This window comes from Lagopus muta, chromosome 3 (assembly GCF_023343835.1).
Source record: "Lagopus muta isolate bLagMut1 chromosome 3, bLagMut1 primary, whole genome shotgun sequence".
Taxonomy (NCBI): domain Eukaryota; kingdom Metazoa; phylum Chordata; class Aves; order Galliformes; family Phasianidae; genus Lagopus; species Lagopus muta.
The window spans coordinates 44,268,463-44,289,059 of record NC_064435.1 but is presented as its reverse complement, the minus strand read 5'-3'; the positions used below and the strand labels follow the sequence as shown (position 1 = coordinate 44,289,059).

General features: G+C 37.5%; 1 protein-coding gene across 1 annotated transcript in view; it reads right to left on the bottom strand.

Annotated features, from left to right (window-relative positions):
- The window catches only part of CDH2 (cadherin 2), a 112,170-nt gene that overhangs the window by 25,474 nt on the left and 66,099 nt on the right, over positions 1 to 20,597 (bottom strand). The window contains exons 3-9 of the mRNA XM_048938443.1: positions 11,570 to 11,796; positions 9,582 to 9,728; positions 8,828 to 8,983; positions 6,977 to 7,121; positions 5,753 to 5,925; positions 1,039 to 1,176; positions 484 to 669 (exon numbers count right to left, since the gene is read on the bottom strand). Coding sequence (XP_048794400.1) covers positions 484 to 669; positions 1,039 to 1,176; positions 5,753 to 5,925; positions 6,977 to 7,121; positions 8,828 to 8,983; positions 9,582 to 9,728; positions 11,570 to 11,796 — 1,172 coding nt within the window. The remainder of the gene's footprint in view (positions 1 to 483; positions 670 to 1,038; positions 1,177 to 5,752; positions 5,926 to 6,976; positions 7,122 to 8,827; positions 8,984 to 9,581; positions 9,729 to 11,569; positions 11,797 to 20,597) is intronic.

Here is a 20,597-nt window from a genome sequence, read left to right as displayed (position 1 = left end):
GCCAGTCTTTATAAGTCTCTTGCAGAAGTAGCCTCCCACCCATCACTTTCTCCTCTCTGGTTGTGACTTGACTGTTTAAACTGTACCTGTTCCTTAACAGGAACGTGTTGACATAATATCAGCAAACAACAAGCATTACCACTAATGGATGCCAAGAGGTAGGAAGCTGTTCCATGAGACTAGCAATGAATGCTAAGCAAACACTTTTTCCCAGACTAATTCCTATATTTTGGTAAATAAAGCTTCAAAATCTGTCATTTTCAACTATCTTACCTGCCTTTTACAATTGATCATTTAGAATACTACTTAGAGCATAAGCAAGGAAACATTCCAGAAGATGAACGGCTTACTTCCACAAGACAGACAGTGCACATTCATTTTACTTTCAAGACTTGTGCTGGCCTCAGGAGTTCACATTTATTCTCAGTGTTCTCCCACTTATTCCATCTCTCTTTAATTCACTGAATTGCAGGCATCTCTTACCTTGACAACAGTTACCAACCCATCATTGCTATTTGGATCGGTCAGGATAGTAAATTGGCCTGTCGGGTCTCCCCCCGTCATTTGGTACCTCGCATTCCATGCAGGCGTGTGTGGCTGATCTTTATCTGTTACTGTTAGGTTAGCTACTATGACATCCACTCTGTTTTCTGGTACTTCACCATAGAACTGCAAAAAGAACAAAGACTGTCACCATACTCGCAAACGCATGCAAGAGTTGTACTGTAGTCCACAGTATCTACTTCATTTGGTACTGGAGCATCTCTCACATCATTGGAGCCCTGACAACTTATCTAACAAAGCTCACCTGAGGCCAACCAGAAAACGGACAGTTTGATTCCCTAATCAACTTTTGCTTTGGGTCTAAGGAGAATACCATATCTAAGGTATATATTATATCCTGCATATATTTAAGTCCTACCTGCTGATAAGCTATTCAGTAAGTAATAAACATTTACCATCTGCGAGCATGATGAGAAAAGTGGGGAACAGTTATAAATATGCACATCCTTCCATTAGTCCTACCCCTGTACTTACAGTCATAGCAGTGAACTCTGGAGGATTGTCATTGACATCTGTCACAGTGATGACAGCAGTTGCTGTGTTTGAAAGACCATATGTTGGGTTTCCTTCCATGTCCGTAGCTTGAATTATTAATGTATACTGTTGTACTTTCTAAAACACAAAATGACATCAACATAAGTTTTAGACAAAACTAACATTACTGTAGGACAGCAGGTGTTTCCAAAATTACACGTCGCTAAGCATTGAGCTCATCGTAGTGTTTATTCCAGTTAGCATCATTTGAAATGACAGAAGCAAAGTTTGTACCACAGAAATAATGCACCAGGTTGCATTCAACTCTGTTGAACCACCGCTTAACTTTCCAAATACTACTAATATAACCACAGACTGCCTACTTCCTATTTTCAAAACTGAGAATACTTTAGGCAGTTAAAGCTATTATCACTTTTTATAGGTTTAGAAACGCTTTTTTTAAATCAGAAGAAAAAAAACAAAAAGAAACAGCAGTGTGCAGTTTACACTATAACACAGTGCAGCCCTCAAAAGCATTTGAGAGGACTGAGCCAAGGTACATCCGTTGGCCAAAGCACCATAACGGTCAGGCCTAAGTATACAAGTATAGTTGCAACTTCTTCCCATTGCTATGGAAACAAATGGTGTCAGGGCTTACTGAGACCAGTGGGGGCAGCAGGAAGAAGGGGGAGGGAGCTACCCAGCAAACTACTTCCATAAATGTTAAACACTTGGGAGAAGATGGCTGCTGCCTCCTCCCTCGCATGGTGTTACTCGGGCTCTGTGAGCCAGGGAGCCACGCTCTTCGGCGGGCCTGGAGGGAGGCCAGCGTTCCCAAGCACAGCTTCTTTTCTCTGTAAAAGAAATGCCCTGCTGGGAGCTGGCCTCTGACTGGTTGGCTTTGTAACATGCAGCTGACACAGTTGTAGTTAAAAATAAGAATAAAGAAATAAAATTAGAAACTCTGACACAACGTTGCTTGGAAGTTACTTTTAACTCATCCATAGTTTCTACCATGAAATGAAAACACTGTGTATACTTTATTGCTTTTCAGTTTCAAATTTAGTTCATAGAGAGCGAGCGAGGTGCTATCATCATAAATTCAATTCTTTCAAAAAGAAAACTCCAACATAAGGAGTTACTGTTACTTTGAAATATCAATTTCATGAACAGTTTGCCAACACAGCCAAAATCTTTGTAGCAAAATGAAAATACTTTAAAAAAGCCTAATTTTCCACTCGGTAACATAATTTCTCCCGTTACTTAAAAACTGAGCTTTGTGACAGATTATTTCTCATGTAAATAGCTTAGGAAATAGAATTAGTGACACAAAAATGAGTAAGGACAATGACACTGATGATATCTTTTTTTTTTTCTTTTTTTTTGCAACGCAGTGCTATTGATGAGAGATGCAAAGGATATGCACACTTCTGTTCTGCAAATACAAGCTACTGAATATAAAGTTTTAAAACAAATGTATTCATCTTTATCTGACATTGAAGATAATTTATGCTCATGTCCTCTTTCACAAAGGAACTCCTACAAGACACTGTCTATTATTGCATAAGCATTCCATGGGTCTTTTTAAAACAAAAACAATACTAATCTTATTGATAGAGAAATGTAATATATACATTCAATAACACACATGTATGTATATGCATTCTGCTCTGGAAAACACACTTGCAAAGTGACCTTCGTAAGTCTTAAGTAAACATCCTAAAGGTTTCATTTACGACACCAACACGAGAAACAGTCAGAAGGGAATCAAAGAAATACTTTCGGTGCTTTCATCCAGGAAAAAATATACTTTACTTATAGTGAAGCAATAAAATCTAGAGCAGTATTGAAGTAAATCTTGCAGCCAGATGATTCTGAGTTATTGAAACAGCAGGTGCTTCTGATTCATCTGGGTCTTAGCACATTGATCCCAAGCAGCAAATTTCATTAAGGAAACTCCATTATTATTACACAGAGACTCAACTTTCGCACAATCTTCTTATTTAATTCCAACAAAAGAAGCGCATGGGAAATTCTCAAAATGCCCCAAAAGTCAGCAGTTATGCGAGTTCTTTTCCTGTCTGTCCTTCTCCCACCCCATTCCAGCACTCAGATACATGACATCAACTGCTGGGGAATGAAGCTTCAGGAAAATCAGCATGCGCACAACTTCTACAGGCATGGGGAAAATAGGGGAGGTTGCTCTCCTCGTTTTACTGAGAGTTGAGAAGCAGCCAGGAGTAAGCCGTTGAGCATGTGTCAGCAGCCTGCACAGAAACTTTGCAGCAACACGTCTGAAAACGAGCTGGCAGCTTCAAGAAAGAACACAGACCTCATCAGGTCAAATCTTTCCACTTCAACACAGGTCAAATAAAAAAGAGCACTTCACTGAATTAACCTCACGTGAGACAGGAATGCCTGTGTGTAAATTTAAGTATCCTGCCTGACTTCTGTACCTCCAGCAACAGAAAGGCAGATGTTTTAATGCTGAAGCAGATTCTTCCACAGCAGCAGTGGAAGAAATGAGAACAGCTGGAACTCATGAAAGAGCATCTTCAGGGAAACAAGTGAAAGATTCCTTCTGCCTTTAGCTGAGTACTTAAGCAATTCTCCCTTCCTGTGCACGTTCATGTGGACAATGCATTGTCTGTATTTAACCTAAAATGCCCCAGCAGATTATTCAGAGTTAATATGCTGCAACTTTTGTTAAATCTGGAGAGTTCAGACAGTTGGACTACATGATCTTTCAAGGTCCCTTTCAACTGAGCTATTCTATTAGGAATGCTATCAGGGGATCACTTTTTTTTTTTTTTTTTTAATGCCTTAAACACTTACACTCACATAATAGTTTAAAACTGTACTCAGTATTTAGTGAGCCCAATCAGAATTTCACGAAGGGTGTCAAGATGTAAACAAAAGAGAAGACTGTGGTAGCCCAGAGGAGGCTCATGGATACCACCTCTGCAGGGAAGTCCAAGTACAACATAGCATTCCCCAGAGCACTGTCAGAAGCCCTGCTTGACTCAGATCTGGCTTTTGAGAATCCTGGTTGTTTTAATTAAATTGACTCTCACGAAACTCAGGAAATGAAGGAAGCAAAGCAATAGCTTGGGAAGGAAACCAATTTATCTCATATTAGTCTAATTTAATATTTCAATGCTTTAAAATTAATCATTAATATTCAGCGTGTGCAATAAATGTTTATAAATACGCATTTGGGTATCAGTACAGTGATCCTCTGGGAAAACTGATGGCAAATGACAAGTCTTCTTCCAAAGTTAATATGAGCATCAAAGCTGCAAAGACTGCTGGTTTCTTCCGAGTTAAATCACACTAAAGCTAGTCACTAAGCAATATAACTCTGAGTTATCTCTATGTGTTTATCTGCCAAAAGGAAAAAAGTGTACCTGTCAAAGATGACCAAGGGATTTTAAAAACAAGAGCAGAGCCACCCATCATTCTTTCAGCACTGCGATATTATAAGGTTCAGGGTTTTCCTTTCCTTAATGCCAGTCTCACAAAAACCAATTTTAACAGAAGAAATATTAATAAAACTTTTTTTAAAAAACTAACCACAATATCTGTTTGTCTGTCTAGCTTTTCAAAGCTTCTGATGGCCACTTTAAAACTGCCAAGTGCAGTAAAATATTAATATCCAATCAAGAGCACCCTTTGTTCTCCATTTTGAATAACTATAAGCAAACAGCTAAAAGCTGACCTTCACATTTAATTAAAAAAATTTTTTTTAGATTCAATATGCTAAAAAGAGGTTAGTAAAAACAAAACTGAGAACAAGATGCATTCAGTTAAAATTTGCTCAGATCTTATAGCTTCTTTGAAATTATTGTCGTTTCTTAAGAAGTCTGAGGTAGTTCAAAAATGTAGTTAGCCCACGTAACACATCTGAAGTGAAGAGGGAAATATTTTCACCTCATAGCTTGGCAAACCAGAGCAAAGGACTTGGCACCCTCTCTCTCCAGAGGAGGGCTCAGTAAAGAACTGTCTGGACAGAACGGCATTTGTCCAGGACGTGGCAGGTAGCTACTGACGGAATTTTTTTCTTAAGTTTTCAAATGTGTGATCAGATTTTTAAGACCTATCTTTATACAGTTTCCACAACAGACTTCTTTATTTCTTAGAGACATGTACAATTCAAACTTTACAATCAGTCATGTTTTTCCTGGTTTATTTCAATCAGCAAAGTTCAGATCAGGGCATTACTGCAATTTAGCAACACAGCATCTAGAAGATTTAAAATATTTACCACCTCCCTGTGAAGAGCTAGGAAGAAGAACAGGGAGGACAGAAGCTCCTCTCCTGAGCTTCCAAGATTAATAAAACACAAAGCCAATTCTATTTTCCATCTACTCTCTGCTTACAGAACTCAGCAAGAGGAGAGGGCTGGAGCTGAAGAAAGTCTTCCATTTCAGCACCCAAGCTGAGCACCTGAAGCCTTGTCTGCATGATCCTGATTAAGAGCATACCCATTCCTTAAAATCGCACACAAATTGTCTGTGGTTAGTTTCCATCCACGTAGTCATGTTCTCTTTTTTAGCTTTGTATACTCTAGGCCTGCAATAATAACTAGCATCAACAGAATGATGAAAGGAAGAAAGAGTGGGAAAGGAGGTGAAATACTTGCAATTACTCACAAAAATTGTGCATTTTCACAACACTCGACACAACCACTCTACAATATCAAGATCTGCCATACCTCTCTGTCAAGTCCAGCTGCTACGGTAATAATATCACCAGTCTCATTGTTGATTGTAAACATGTTGGGAGAGGGACTGCTTGGTGCCTGTGACAAGATTCTGTATCTCAGCATCCCATTCTGTGCATTGGGATCATCAGCATCGATGGCAGTAACAGTCATCACATAGGTTCCTAGCAGCAGGATAAATAATTGATGTTATATAAACAGTTTACTCAAATTACCCAAGATTACTTACAAGCAACGGTCAAAGTATATATTTCTTTTGGTAAACTCTACACATTCCATCTCTTATTCAAACAAACTGATTAAACCCAAGATTCACCAACAATGTAATTAAAATACATAACAGGAGATAAAAATACTTTTTGTTTATAAAATACCAGGTTTGCTTAGAATTGAAGAAGCTCCATAAACAGTGAAATCTTACAGTTCTGCCATAAATAACATTTCTGTAACAACACAGTTTCCCAATGTTTAGATAAAAATATTATTAATTGGGCCAAAGAAAATATACTTGATTTTCAGAATTGGTGTGCATAATAATAGTGATTGAAAATGAATGTAAGTAATACTTTTTCAAAGGTCTTTGAGATGTACATTCTTTCCATCTCAGTGCCAAGTCAACACTGCAAAGTGAGAAAATCTATTTCTTTTGCTAGCCTTTTTAAAAATTTCATTTTGCACTATGGACAAATTAAGGAAGTCATTTCAGCCATAGTGCAAATGTAAACATGAGCTGATTAGAATTTTAATGAGATGTGAACAACATTTAGAGTTTTCTCAAGAATTCAAATGCAAATGTTTGATTTCAAATCCCAGTTTCCGAGCCTCCGAGAATCAGAGCTGGAACTGAATCTGCTGGTGTGTGAGACATCTCTTATATCCTCAGTTGTCAAGTAAATGAGCAGCAATTGCTACTATGAACATAACTGGAAGAACTGTGACATTTTAAATAGGATTTTCAAAAACAGGAACCTAATCATAATCTTAAATCCTCCTCTGTTATAGTTTATGCAACAGTCTACTTTCTTCGACATGCTAAAAAGAGTTAAAAATAAAGTGAAAGAGTAAGACAGTACCTGAGATTTTACTCATTACATTTATAAGACACCTTCAAAAATGTTAGAAGGTATGAAGATACACCCTTTATCATCTTTTCAAAATGTAACTGTGTAACCTTCTCCTTCCCCCACCTCCTCTCTGTGGAAGCCCATATCTTACCTGGCTTTGATCCTTCAGGGACTGTCCCATTCCAAACCTGATGCAAGAACTCAGGTCTGTTATCATTCATATCAATGACGTTAATCACAATATCAATAGGATTTTCCACTTGGTTTCCATTTACATCCACTGCATGTGCTCTCAGCTACAAAAATTATCGTAAAATATTAGAATTTGCAAAATAAAACAGAGTCACGAGTAGATACTAATAATGGTGACACAATGATTCAGGCCAGACACATTTAGATCAGTGCAGTCTGTCAGCTTCCACTGCTCCCCCTCACGATTTTTTTAAGTTTTCAAGCTGATAACTGGTATCTAAACTATTTAGAAGTTATATACTATTTTGATTTGTTGAAAATTCTTTTGAATCATATAATTTTGATTAATAGCAATGCCAGCTGTCAAATATAATTCTCTTTTTAATAATGATCATTAAAAATCAGCCTCTAAAAGCATGCATATTTATATTAAAGGGATGAAAAATTTAAAAAGATAGACCTCATTAACAATTCAAAGGGAATAAATGCTGGCATCACTTTCAAACACTCTTAGCTGATATTATGGATACTGAATAGACATGAATGCACAGAAAAAGCATAGAGAATATATTCGTGTTACATGATAAAGGTAACCAAGGCAAAGTTTGTGATAAATCATGTCAGCAAACACAATAAAATGCCAGGATAAAATTAAACTGAAGTTTACAGACCAAATATCTTTGAAACTGAAAGTGTTACATTTAATGTCCTGGTTGTCAAAATAGGCTAACTACTTTTGATAGTCAAGCTTACCTAAATAAACTTAAATTAGACAGAAAAAAAATGGGGGAACACAGTAGTTTTTGAAAATATAAATCTATGTATCTAGGCCATAACCCGACAATTGCTATGCAAAAAAAAAAAACAACCCATCTTGCTAAAGCCCATTAGGTATCTATCTACTGGCTGCAAACCTACTAGAAAAGAGCAAGCAGCCATGATTAACCCACTACTCTGGAAATGGCTCATATAGATGTAAATTCTTATGTCAATAAATCTTAAATTGCCAAATTTTCAGTAAAATCTCATAGATGCTGGAACCATTTACCCTTGCAAGAGCCAGGTTTCACACACAATTGCCATCTGCTATGTCCTCCATTCAGGAGTAGCACTCAAATAGATTCCAAGAGAGCCAGACAAGGAGTGTTTTAATCAACAGCACACTGGAAACTCTCTCTAAGAGCTGTGTGTAGTAAAAATTTCAACTGGGCCTTTCAACAGCAGTGAAAATTCTATGCTAAAGTTTGGTCTCCCTCCTTCCTTCAAAGCCTTCTTTTGGACTAAAACTGGAACCAACGGTCTACTCAGTCAATTTCTTTAGAGCAAAGAATATCATTTTCATAAGCTGGCAGACTGATTACAATTCCATTAAAATGCTTAGATTTGCCCCGAAAATGAAAATTGGTAGGTTATTCTTCCCATCCATTTCTCAAATCACAGCTGCCGCATTTCTAATAGCAGTCTTGTTTTAATTTAAGTTGCTGAATTAAAAGTAAACTTTTGAAAAATATGCAATAGTGGAGACTGTGATCAATGGCCTGCATTTGAAATATAAACTACAGTATCCATATTTCAATCTTTTAAAATTACTTTGTATAAATACATTTAATCACTGTTTATGTCTGTTAATGCATTTAAGCTGCTTAGGCATAGTAAGAGTTAGCCTCAGTAAGTACAATAAATATAAATCTGCTACAGACTCTTCAAATCATATCTCATAGAAAACTAAATGCCGGCTGCTCAAGTCATGTTTGAAGCAGATGTTAATCTTCAATTTGATAATCTGATTTATGGTAAATTAAACTCTTACATGAAAAGAAGCAATCTGCTCCCGATCTAAAGGCTTTGTCACAGACAGCTGTCCTGAGATGGGGTTGATGATGAAGATTCCTGTTGGAGGTTGGTCAGCTCCTGGGCCAGTCACACTGTACCGTAGCGAAAGGCTTTTATCACGATCAGACCTAATCTGTGTGTCAAAAAGATAGTGTTTACATTAGCTACAAACAACTGATAGGTGTAACTGCTGCTGAGATAGTTAGTATAAAGACTGAGGTTTTCAGTCACACTCTTTCACTTGTCATAAAGCGAGTTAATAAAATTCCAGGAACATAAAACTATCTCTGATTACTTCTTGTAACAATCGTGATCATGGATGGAAGGTCTCCTGCACTGGACTCTTGGCACTGTGATGCAGAGTCCTGCAAAGGAACGAGCATTCTTCATCCTATCACCTCCCTCTTCCTCTTTCCTCCTGGTACACTCCTCTTCCTGTACATCTCCCAGTGGAGAACTCTGCAGGTTAACTGGAGCATTCTGAACCTGCAGAGATCCTCCTTAAAATGGAGGAAGTTGTCACAGTACTTACCACCAGAAATAAAATCATTTTATTCCAGTACAGGAGCATGGGGACAACTTAAAAATAAATCAATAATATAGGAATAAATAGCAATCAGCCCAAAAGACTTCAATGGACATTTGGATCGTAAACAAAACATCGTTCACATGAAGTCTCCCTGAAAAAACTTTAAGGGACACTGAAATCATATTTCTATTAACTTCCTTACCCTAACTAACTCTTGAGGAAAAGGTCCTCTGGAATTTTCTGGTAGGTTGATTGGAGGGATAACCCAGTCTCTCTTCTGTCTCTTCAGATGGCTGCTGTCCTTATATTGTTGCCATGGAAATACGATGTCTTCAATTTTCTTTTGGTCCTTTCCCAGGTACATGATAAAATTACGCACATGTTAGGAGATGTTATAGAATACTTTATATACAATTACATAATTGACTGAAAAGCTGTCTCTCCACTGTGTTATTTACATTAACAGATGAGTACAAAAACAGCCAAATGTTATTTACAACTGTTTGAGAAAAACTCCCTTTCTTTCCTCCTTATTCATGTCAGAGGAGAAATGAAATCAGAAGCCATTTATAACATGGCACTACTGTGTAAACTATCCTCTGCTTTCAGGAAAGTATTTAATATTTTGCAGAATTTAATAGTATGCCTTTATGTATTTCCCATTAGCTGGAACTTCAGTCCAGGTAATGTGTTACTGTACATTAAATTTAGATCTGGGTGTTCTAAAATATAATTTGAGTTTCAAGAGAAGTTTAATACATACTGGTAAGGAATGTCTCAAATATTTATGACCCTATTAAATCCCATCGAATTAATGCTGTAATTATTTTAAACCTATGTCAGCCATGATGGATGCTGTAGATGACCCACTTTACACGTTGGGCATTAATCTCTGCTGGGTGTCAACATTCTTTTCCTATTCCCTTCTATAGCTGCAGACATTTTAGCCTTTGGACGCCAGCACACACATAACCATGCTAGCCTGCTTAGGGGTGAGACAGTGAGACAAAAACATTTTCAAAATCTTTTAAGAGAAAGATCTCCCTCCTCTCCCTATCCCTTCCCTTAGTCATTAATCTAATCAAATGTGTCACAGACTAAAAACAGATGCCCAACTGAAGGCCAGATTCCACTACTCTATATTCTACTAACGTTAGGGATGCCTGAACTGCATCTGTGGAAGGAACAGGGCATGCTGTTACATATCTAAGTATATGCCCTTCCACAGACTTTTTTGGACAAAACAACAATACTTCCTTGTTTAAAAACGTGCCTTAAGAGGTTTAAAAGCAATCTGCAAACAGACAAAAAACAAAACAAAACAAACTCACCCTGAAAGTTACAGAGCTTTTTTCACCTAAGTGTTATCAGCAAAAATATCTTGCATAATCACACCATCCATTCTGAAATTATGCATAAATCTTTAATGTATATCCGTAACAGATACACTAATCCAGGAATAAATTTTGTTCCTTATTTGTAAATTAATCAGAGAAGAAACACCAAGCAGCAAGTAATAACACAGGCAAACAGAGAAGACCTAATACTGGTTTCCTAAAGTAAATATGTTTATTTATATATAGGTAGGTGTGATTTCTGTTACAGTACAGTACATGATTTATCCTATGGCAGCTTCCAGCAGAGGGAGACTATCTTCCTTACCAAGTACAGTTGGCATCATGAATAATTTACAGCTTCCAATTTGATTATGAAGGGACAAGACAAAGCCAATATTCCCTGCCAGAAATGCTTTCCTACTACCACTGCAAAACTACAGCTCCCATCTAATAAACTTGACTGATGCATACTAGCACAGATTTGTTTATTTTGTGGTTATATTTAACTGCTTGAATAAATACCGCAATACTTTCAAAGCAATTTAAAATAAAGAAATGACCATGTCCGACTTAAGTTCAGGTATAAATCTCAAACTATACAAACAAAGTGCTCAAACATAAATGAATCCTACATATTTAAACAGACATGCCTTTTCCATGCCTTAGCAAAGCTACACAATAACAACAGAGCAGCTCTTTTAAGGCTCCAGCTTTACAATTATTAATGCAGTATTTGCCCATTTAGTAAAATACCTCATGGAGACGTGCATGACAACCAGAATCAAAGACCTATTTTTAAGCTTGTTTTGGGAGAGCTACTTATACATACAACATCGTATAGTTTTTGTTTTACCTTTTCTGAGACCCCTGTGAATGCTGGTTCAGGGGTTAGCTTCACCTTCATTTGCCATTCTTCCTGAGTTTCCTTGTCTTGAGCAGACACTACAAACTCTGTGGGCTCTGCTGATAGTTGAAAGCTTCTCTCTGCATATACTACACCGTCTTCACCTACTCTGAAATCTTCTGGCTCACTGCTTCCAAAGTATATTTTTCGGTTTTCATCACAGCTCTGAAACCTCACTATAAAATACAAAATAAAGAACAAAAAATTAAAAGCAGTAAGTTTGAAAACTGTGTGATATAAAATGTATTGAGAAAAAATACTTGAAAACAGGAATACCTGTAGAGATTTGCACCCTTTCAAGAAAAGATTCAGTCAAATCAAAATCATAATACACTCAGAAACACCCAATGAATTTAATTATGCTACAAGCGTAATCATAAACACAACTGTGCTTACAGTGCCTTCTCTGCTATTGATGGTAAATCAAAAACCCTGAAGTCAGTTATGAGATTAACTTCTATGCCTTCCTCAATCCATGATTCAGCTGTATTATCTCTATACGTCACTTATGAGCTCTGGGCTTAATTTTCCTCCCTCATTCCTCACCTTTAAGATAGAATCAGCAGTAAATATTTACCTTATAGAGAAAATACAAGTTAAAAACTCAATATTTATTTTTTTTCTTTCTTCTTTTTCTTTTCTTTTTGTAAAGCTGCTTCATATGCATCCATATATCCACTTAAGAGTATAACCCTTTTTCATCTAATTCTCCCTCAGTCTCAATTCATTTTGTGCCATCTCAATTATGCTCACTGGAATAAGAACTCAGTAAAACCAACTGTGTAAGGTACTGATGGGAAATGAACAAAACAGGTGCTGTTTTCCTGACCCAGTTGCTTTCACTACTGCTTATCTTCTAGATTACTGCAAATAACAGTAGGTAAAAAATGAAAGTGTGATTTTAAAACCAATGATCATTCTTTAATGCTTTCAAAGAATAGTGAAATATTTGATTGTATGGGCAACAGAAGTTCAAAATAACATCGTTATGAAGGTTGTGTTGAAATGCACATAGTGAAGATGAAGATAAAATGAGGCTTTATGCCTCATTTCAGTTATTGGACTTTTTTATATTGTGCTAAACCATGCACAAACTACTTAGCTTCAAAACCTAAAGGTCCCTCTCAAGAAAAATCACTACTAAATGTCATGCATCATGTGCTTTCTTCCATAATGCACTGGTTACAGGAAGGTACTGAGAAGAAGAATCATATCTTTTCCCATTTGAACTTCAAGGACTGAGATGATGTTCAGATGACATTCAAAATTTGTTTCTTTACTTCACCCTTCCAATTATCTGGAATCTCCCACTTGCCCTCTCCTGACAGAAGAGACTTTATAAATACTTCTTTAAAAGGGTCTATCATGCATAAAAGTGTGACAAACCACAGTGCTCCTCAAAATAAATGATAAAACATCAGCGTTCCCAGTATTAAGCTTACTGGCTTGTGCTCTTTCCACACGGCTCACGCTGAAAGGCTTCCTTTGGGAAATGCCACTGTCGTACAATAGACATACAAAAGAATACAAGCCCCAGCAGAAGGCACAGAAGGCAGGAAGAACACATCTCCCTCAGTGAAGGCTGTGGCCTCATCACTAGGACTCCTCATGCGGCTCCTTGTAGATGCTGCCTCAGGCCTTCACCATGAGCAGTGGGGACTGTTTCACTGCAATTCTAAGAAATACTTGGCCTCTAAGACCCAGAAAGCGTAACAGAACCAAAAAAAAACCCCAAAAACAGAAGAGTGAGCAACATAACCCATAGCTCTGTGCCTCTGCTGGCCTCTAATCTCAGCTACCACTGCTCTCTCTGAACCTGCTCTTCAAAAGAGTGCCCTGACCAAAAAGGCAAAAGACAGGCTGATTCACCTCTGGCTCTTCTCAAGTCTCATTTCTGAAAACTACCAAGTGCAAAAGAAAATTAATATTAATCCAAACTTTGATCATTACTAGTTTTAAAAAGGGGAAATTTAAAAGGAATATTACAGTCATTATAATCTGAAAGACTAAGATACCATGACATTTCATAAAAACTTATTTCCCAACACACAGAAATGTAATATATTCAATGTTTTATGCATATCATAAGATTCTGAGAAAATCCCTTTCCTTTTACAGCATCTTTGTAAAAATTTATAAAATCGTCAGTGCTTTGTTAGAATTACTCTCCCCTTGCAAGGAACACATTAACAAATTACCCTCAACTATAACCATCCATAATTGAATTACCTTGACAGAGTACAAGTTGTACAGTAGCGACTCTCTCCACAACTGTACGGCTATCATTCTTAAATTCGATTTAGATCCCTCTACTTCATTTTTCAATATTCAACTGGCATGAACAAAGAGGGACTGCTGACTGCAGGTTTTTAATCTAAGGATGGAGGGGTTTTTTGCAAAAATGCTACAGGAACTTTTTTCAGTAACACCACTATTTACACCAATCATGTTTTAACACCAACACTGAATCACAGAAAGGCCTGGGTTGAAAAGGACCACAATGATCATCTAATTTCAACCCCCTGCTATGTGCAGGGTCACCAACCAGCAGACCAGGCTGCCCAGAGCCACATCCAGCCTGGCCTTGAATGCCTCCAAGGATGGGGCATCCACAGCCTCCACAGGCAAACCTTTTCCAATGTATCACCACCTTCCGTGTGAAAAACTTCCTCCTAATATCTAACCTAAACCTCCCGTCTTTAAAACCATTCCCCCATGTCCTATCACTATCCACCCTCGTGAACAGCTGTTCTCCCTCCTTTTTGTATGCTCCCTTCATGTACTGGAAGGCCACAATGAGGTCTCCTGGGAGACTTCTCTTCTCCAAGCTAATTAAGCCTCAGCCTTTTTTCACAGGGGATACGAAGGGAGATACGTTTTCCAAAAATTCCATTCTGTTGTTAAATCAATCACATGGATCCCTTTTAATTTTTAAAGAAGGTTAACCACATATATTATAGAGCATTTAGGTCACTTTATTTGCAACGAAAACAGTAATCAAATGTCTTTTTTTTTTTACTACTTCATTAATTTCCTACTACTCTGAGAAACTTTTTCAGCACAAGCAGTATTATATCCATTACTTTAAAAAAAAGAAGAGAACCTGTCTCTGTAACATTATTAAAGGAACACGTACAGCTCTGCGCTATTAAAGCAAGCCCTCAAGTCAACACTCTTGCATGGAAGCAATTAAAATATATGCTTAAATTTGTAGTGTACAAAGTCTTGAGAACTAAACATGCAAATTCATTTAAAGTGCCAGAGTTACACCACTTTTACTCCTGTCTAATGGGATGAATGATTCATGGTATCTGTTAAAACATTTCTAACCTCATGTACCTTACTAGTAGTCTTTAAATTACCTAGATTTTTATTCTCCCAGAAAGGATTCTTTCTTCAGCTACTCATGCTGGTTTGCACAGTTTTAGCAATTCCCTTCTGCTCCCTTCACCTTAGGCAAAAAACAGCAAAATTATTTGACGTAGAGACTGAATACAGTCTGATACAATGGACTATTACTAAAATCAGTTTTTCATGAAAATATTCACGTACAGTCTACCAATAGAGACTTTTTGTTACTTGTATTAGTCCTGAGACAGCTGTGTTGAGTTTGCCATTCGAATTTGTGTACTTTGGAAGTATCTAATTCACTTCTGGATAAGATTCAGATACATACAAATGACAAAAATTAACATATTTCATTTTGATAATATACTGGAGCAACATTATTTGTCTTGGATGTTATTCTCAATGCCTAAGCATCAACATCAAAGCTTACTTAGAGGACATTATGAAAACTGCAATAAATTCTAAGCACTAGTAACACATGCTCAAATAATACAGTTAAAAGTACGCATCATAAAATGGAAAAAAAAACAATAGGTATATTTAACTTACTCAAGATCACTGTAGAGCAGATAGTAAGGTAAGAAAGTAGCTTACATAAAACCACCTACCAGATAACACTTCTGACAGTATGAAAAACTGTACAGAAACATTCTGCTTGAAGAATCAAGCTAGCTGCAAGCTTAACAACTGAATATTACCCTCTTCAAGAAGGCTATTTAAGAAGTCTTCCTACTTCTGCAAGGAGAGAAATCAAAGAAAACTACACTAAATATATGTACATATATTTTTAATTACACCTCTATAAATTAGTCATTTATTCAGATTGGCTGCTTCTGTACCTGTAAGGTGATCTATTAGTCCTACATAAGAGTGCAGATGCTCATATTTCAGTTTATGGTTTGTCAAAGTGGCATCTGAAATGCTCATGAGACACTCTACTACAATTATAGATAACCTTCAAGTATATATAAAGCCAGAGAAGTGGATTTTTTCTAATGTATCTTGGTGGACCATTATAATTGCAAAGAACTGAACTACTTGCCAACTTGCTTCTTCCTTCAATGATAGCACTTCTAAAGTATGTCTGATTATTAAACCTTCATGAGCTTAGCTTAAAAACATTATTTTTGATTTTTTTGACACATGGGTGGTCGGTAGCCATCAGGAAAATGTCTTGATTTTACCTGTAAGCTGAGAAAATTAGATGCAGAAGCTACTGATGCAAAATAAATATGGAATATAATCAAGTTATTTTAGACAATGGCATTTTCCTAACTGAATTATAATTGAATTTGTCATTATATCCCTCAGAGATGCTTCAATTCACTAGCACTGTTTCTAATGTGTTCTTCCATTCTGTTTTCTAATCCCCTTTTCCTTTGTCCTTTTACAGTCATGCACAGTGACTTGCATGCACACTTCATCCTATTCTCCACGTCATCCAGAAAAATCTCAAAAAGTGACTCCTTTTGAGCCTTTTTGGAGTAACCGGCCTGTAACATTTCCAAAGAAAGCTTGCCTGTTAAAAGGCAGCCGCTTACCACTTCCTCAGAGCAAGTCTGCTTATTCAGTAATTGCTTCCGAAAATCTCTAATTCTGTGCTGAACACTGCACTACGCTCTGCCACCTTCACCCACAGTGAGCAGAAGGCTGCTTCCATGGAAGACACATTCCAAGTTTTGCTACTTACTAGGGGCCAAATTTGGTCTATATGCTTCTAATTCGTATTTTCACTTGACTTCACAAGCTTTTCAGCCTGGTTCCAAGTGGAAGCCTGGCTAGGAAACTTGCAAAAGAAAAGAAACAAACAGAAAATTTTCAACTGAAATGAAACCGGAAATAAATTAATTTACCAACTTTAAATGTTTTATGATCTGACTCTTAGTAGCCTAACTTTCCACATTTTCATGTTATACTGTTTGCTTAATCACCTGTCTATTCAGTTAGGAAAACAATAATTAAAAGGAAAAATGATTTGCAAGAGTTGTGGTTTATTTCATACAGTACACTTATTTCATCAACTGCAAGCAGTTCCAATAGAGTGATCTGCGGCAGACATGAGGTAAAGCTTACTATTAGTATATGACTTTGTTATTAGTTATAGTATATAATATATGCTAATAAATATATATAATGGTATACATTATATATATACATATATGTATATGTATAATATATGGCAGTAAGATGTTTGTAGTAAGTCATGTACTGCAGAAAAGCTGTAAAGTTGCATGAAAAGTTATTCAAGATGCTGTACAATACACTGGTAAAAATAATTTGTGCTGGTTATTGCAGAAAATGCTCTTTCAGGGTATTTCCCACCCCTGCTCCACTCCCCACGCTGGTACTTCTAGACTGAAGAATATGCTTACTTCCTAAAGTAATATACTTTCAAAGCAATCTGGTAGTCTACACAATGGTGATTTCTGCAAACCCTATTTCTGCAACACTATTTTTCATTCTTGATTTGTGTAATTGCATTGTGAGGATGTTGTTAATATTATTTTTGCAAGTCTTGCATTACAAGGTGTAAATGGGAAATGTTGGCCAGAGGCCTGCTTCCTCATTAACCCAACCAACTCAAAAACTAGGGTCTGGTTTTGAAGTATTTTCTTTCACAGGTAGCTGTCACAAAACTGCCTAATTCTTACATTTGCAGTGAAAGGCGTGCACAGTTCTTTAACAAAATGTCATCCAGTTCCCAGTTCCCATAATCCTTTGTTTACAGAACAAAGTTGTAACAGGCATGCCAGAATGAAAATAGGGATAATGTTCTTTCTATTTGATAGAAATGCCTCTGCAAGCTTTTTCAGAACAGGAATACCAGACATCAGCAAAACACAGAGCTGGTATCTCAAACAGAGTCCAAATTATATCTAATTCACTGACCCTTTTCAGTTCTTGCCTCTACCACTCACTGACACAAAGATCATCTGCGTTTTGACACTCCTTTTGTCCTCATTTTAGGGGGGGGAAAAAAAAAAAAGCAGCAGAAAAAGAGGATAAGCATCTTTGGGGAGGGGAAGTACTTCTGCTTGGACAACTGCTTTTGTTTTAAAGCACAAAAAGGTTTCTTTCTCTTTCCCTCCACTCTGCGTTACTTCATGCAGTTTTGCTATAGACGAGCCTGTAGGGCCCCGGTAGAGTTCTGCTCCAGCTTCTTCCTAAAGGATGCTAGCTGAAAGAGAACTTGGTAATAAATGTCATTCCTGTACTCTGGAGTATGCAGTGCACCTTTAATACTTCCCCAAGTATACCATTCTACACAGTAATAAAAAGAAGGATTAAATGCTAATCTCTTATACCCATAATGCATCAACAGACTATACCTTCTAAAATCCAATTTGGTAATTAAAAAATATCTCCTGAACAGCCAGGCTGGGAGACTAAAGGGAAAGTACTGTCTTTAGAGATAGCTAGAAGAACACAGCTTCAAAATTCAGGCACTTAGCACAAACCTATTTTTACTTCTATTCATTTTTATGTGACCTTAAGCAGAATAAGAAATAAATACCTACAATTATGGTGTAGCAATTACAGGGCAGTTTTACTGCTACAGTAATGACTTAAATATTAAATATATAGTAAAAACTAGGTAAGCAGCATTACTATTAGTTTGTCTTCAGAAAACACAGATAAGGATTTTACTTTTTTTTTTCCCCCTCCTCTTTAGCAATAAGGAGAGAAAGACACTTTTGTACGTCCTTTCTGCCAACTGCTCCTGAACAAAACTCTTTCTAGGCTTCAAATTTCACTTTCCTTCTGTCTCTTTTTCACTTCTCCTTCTCCAGTCTCTCCTTGTTTTCTCGAATACTGAAACTCACTTTGTTATCATTACTTTGTTCCCTGATGCTCTCCTTTTTCCTGCCCCCTCATTCAGCTCTTCTCCCTATGGAGGACCATAGGTGCTGAAGCTTTACTCATTTCAGGCTGACAGCCCAGCATTCCAGCACACTGAGAGCAGAAAGAGGCTGTCTCTGGAGGGCTGCCTTTAAGAAATAAACTAAATAAAAATGCAGGCTCCTGGTTCAGTAGAGAGCCAGAACACGCTGATATATCAAACAGGCACGTGATTTCAAATGAGCTGATGATCTGTTTCATCCATTCAACAGGTCAGCAGTTTTCATAGCTGTCTTAAGCCCCCACACTTAATAGGGGTTTAAAAGCCAACAAGAGAGAAGTATACATATATCACCCTATCAGATAGGGTATTTTTCACTACTACTGTGAAGAAGCAAAATCAAAGTCTTTTCCACTTTAATTATTGGGCTGCCCTAGCAGCAATGAATGTATTTGCAAAGAATTACATCAAACAAAAATTCTCAGCTCTGACAAAATGGCAGTGATCTAGAGAGTGCTCCCATTTCCAGTGCAAAAACATTCTTAGAAACACATGTGGGGGCATTTATTATTTGGTACTCTGATGTGGACCCTGGCTATCACCCACTGCCCAGTCGCACACTTTGCAGTTCTTTGCAGGTGGCTCAGGGCACACAGGGGCAGACAGTTATGTGGATGCACTTCTCAGATGCACTGGGCTGTGAGAGATGCAACAAGTGGAAGGTGGGATAGTTTTCCCTAAAGCTGCTTTTCACCTTTGCAAGTGCTGCTCTTTCTCTTGTCTCCTCCCTTCCTGTCGAGTTAGTCAATGCTCTGGTGTCATTTGGCACTCCCAACTGCTGAGAGAGAGCCTGAGCAAAACACACCACTGTCCTCAGAGCCACCTGGAGGTGGCTTGGCCCCCTGCTCTGGGTGGTCCTGCTGGAGCAGGGGATGGGCCAGATGGACCCACAGGGCCCTACCAGTCTCAGCCATTCTGACACTCATTGATAATACATGCCAACCCACTACCTTAACAAAGATAAAAATGGTTTAAAAGCATCCTACTTGCTTCAATACTGTGCCGTAACAACAAAAAAAGGGCAGGAAACTGACAGTTATCAAATAGGATGGAAGAAAGGCAGAGACAGCCTAGCAGCCTGCTAACATACTGATGTTTCAGATAGCAATAAAAAAAAAATCACAAATCCCAGGGATTATACTATCACTGGATCATGTCCACTAGGCCTCAGGGAGAAAACTAGTTGCCGCAGCAGCTTAGTGTTACCTAGTCAGACCTGGGGATTTATTATTATTGCTACTAATAATAAACACAGATATCTGACCTTAAAAATCAACAAAGTATCTGGTGAGCGGTACAGTTAGCACAGGCCACAGAACAGATGCCTGTAGCAAACAAAATAGAAGACAAAGAATAGGGGAACGTGACTCTTTTTAGAAAAGAGTATGCATGTGTGTGGAAGTCACATGTAAATGGCTGTTCTCTCCCTCTACATACAGCTTTCACCTCTTCAGATAGAAAAGGTAGTATTCAAATGACTGATTAATCTTTCAAGAGAAAATACCTAGAGAAATGACAAGAAAACGCCTAACTGCATATACTTGAAAGTACTTCCAGGAGTTTGTTATGGTATCTCTCTTAATGCACATAGCATTCACCTCTGAATGCATATCACATTCTCCCTGCATGCAAAAATGTGTGTAGATATAAAACAAAACACAACAAAAAAAAAAACCACCAAAAAAACAAAGAAGCACTAGTATCAGCAATCACAACTGAAAAGATGCA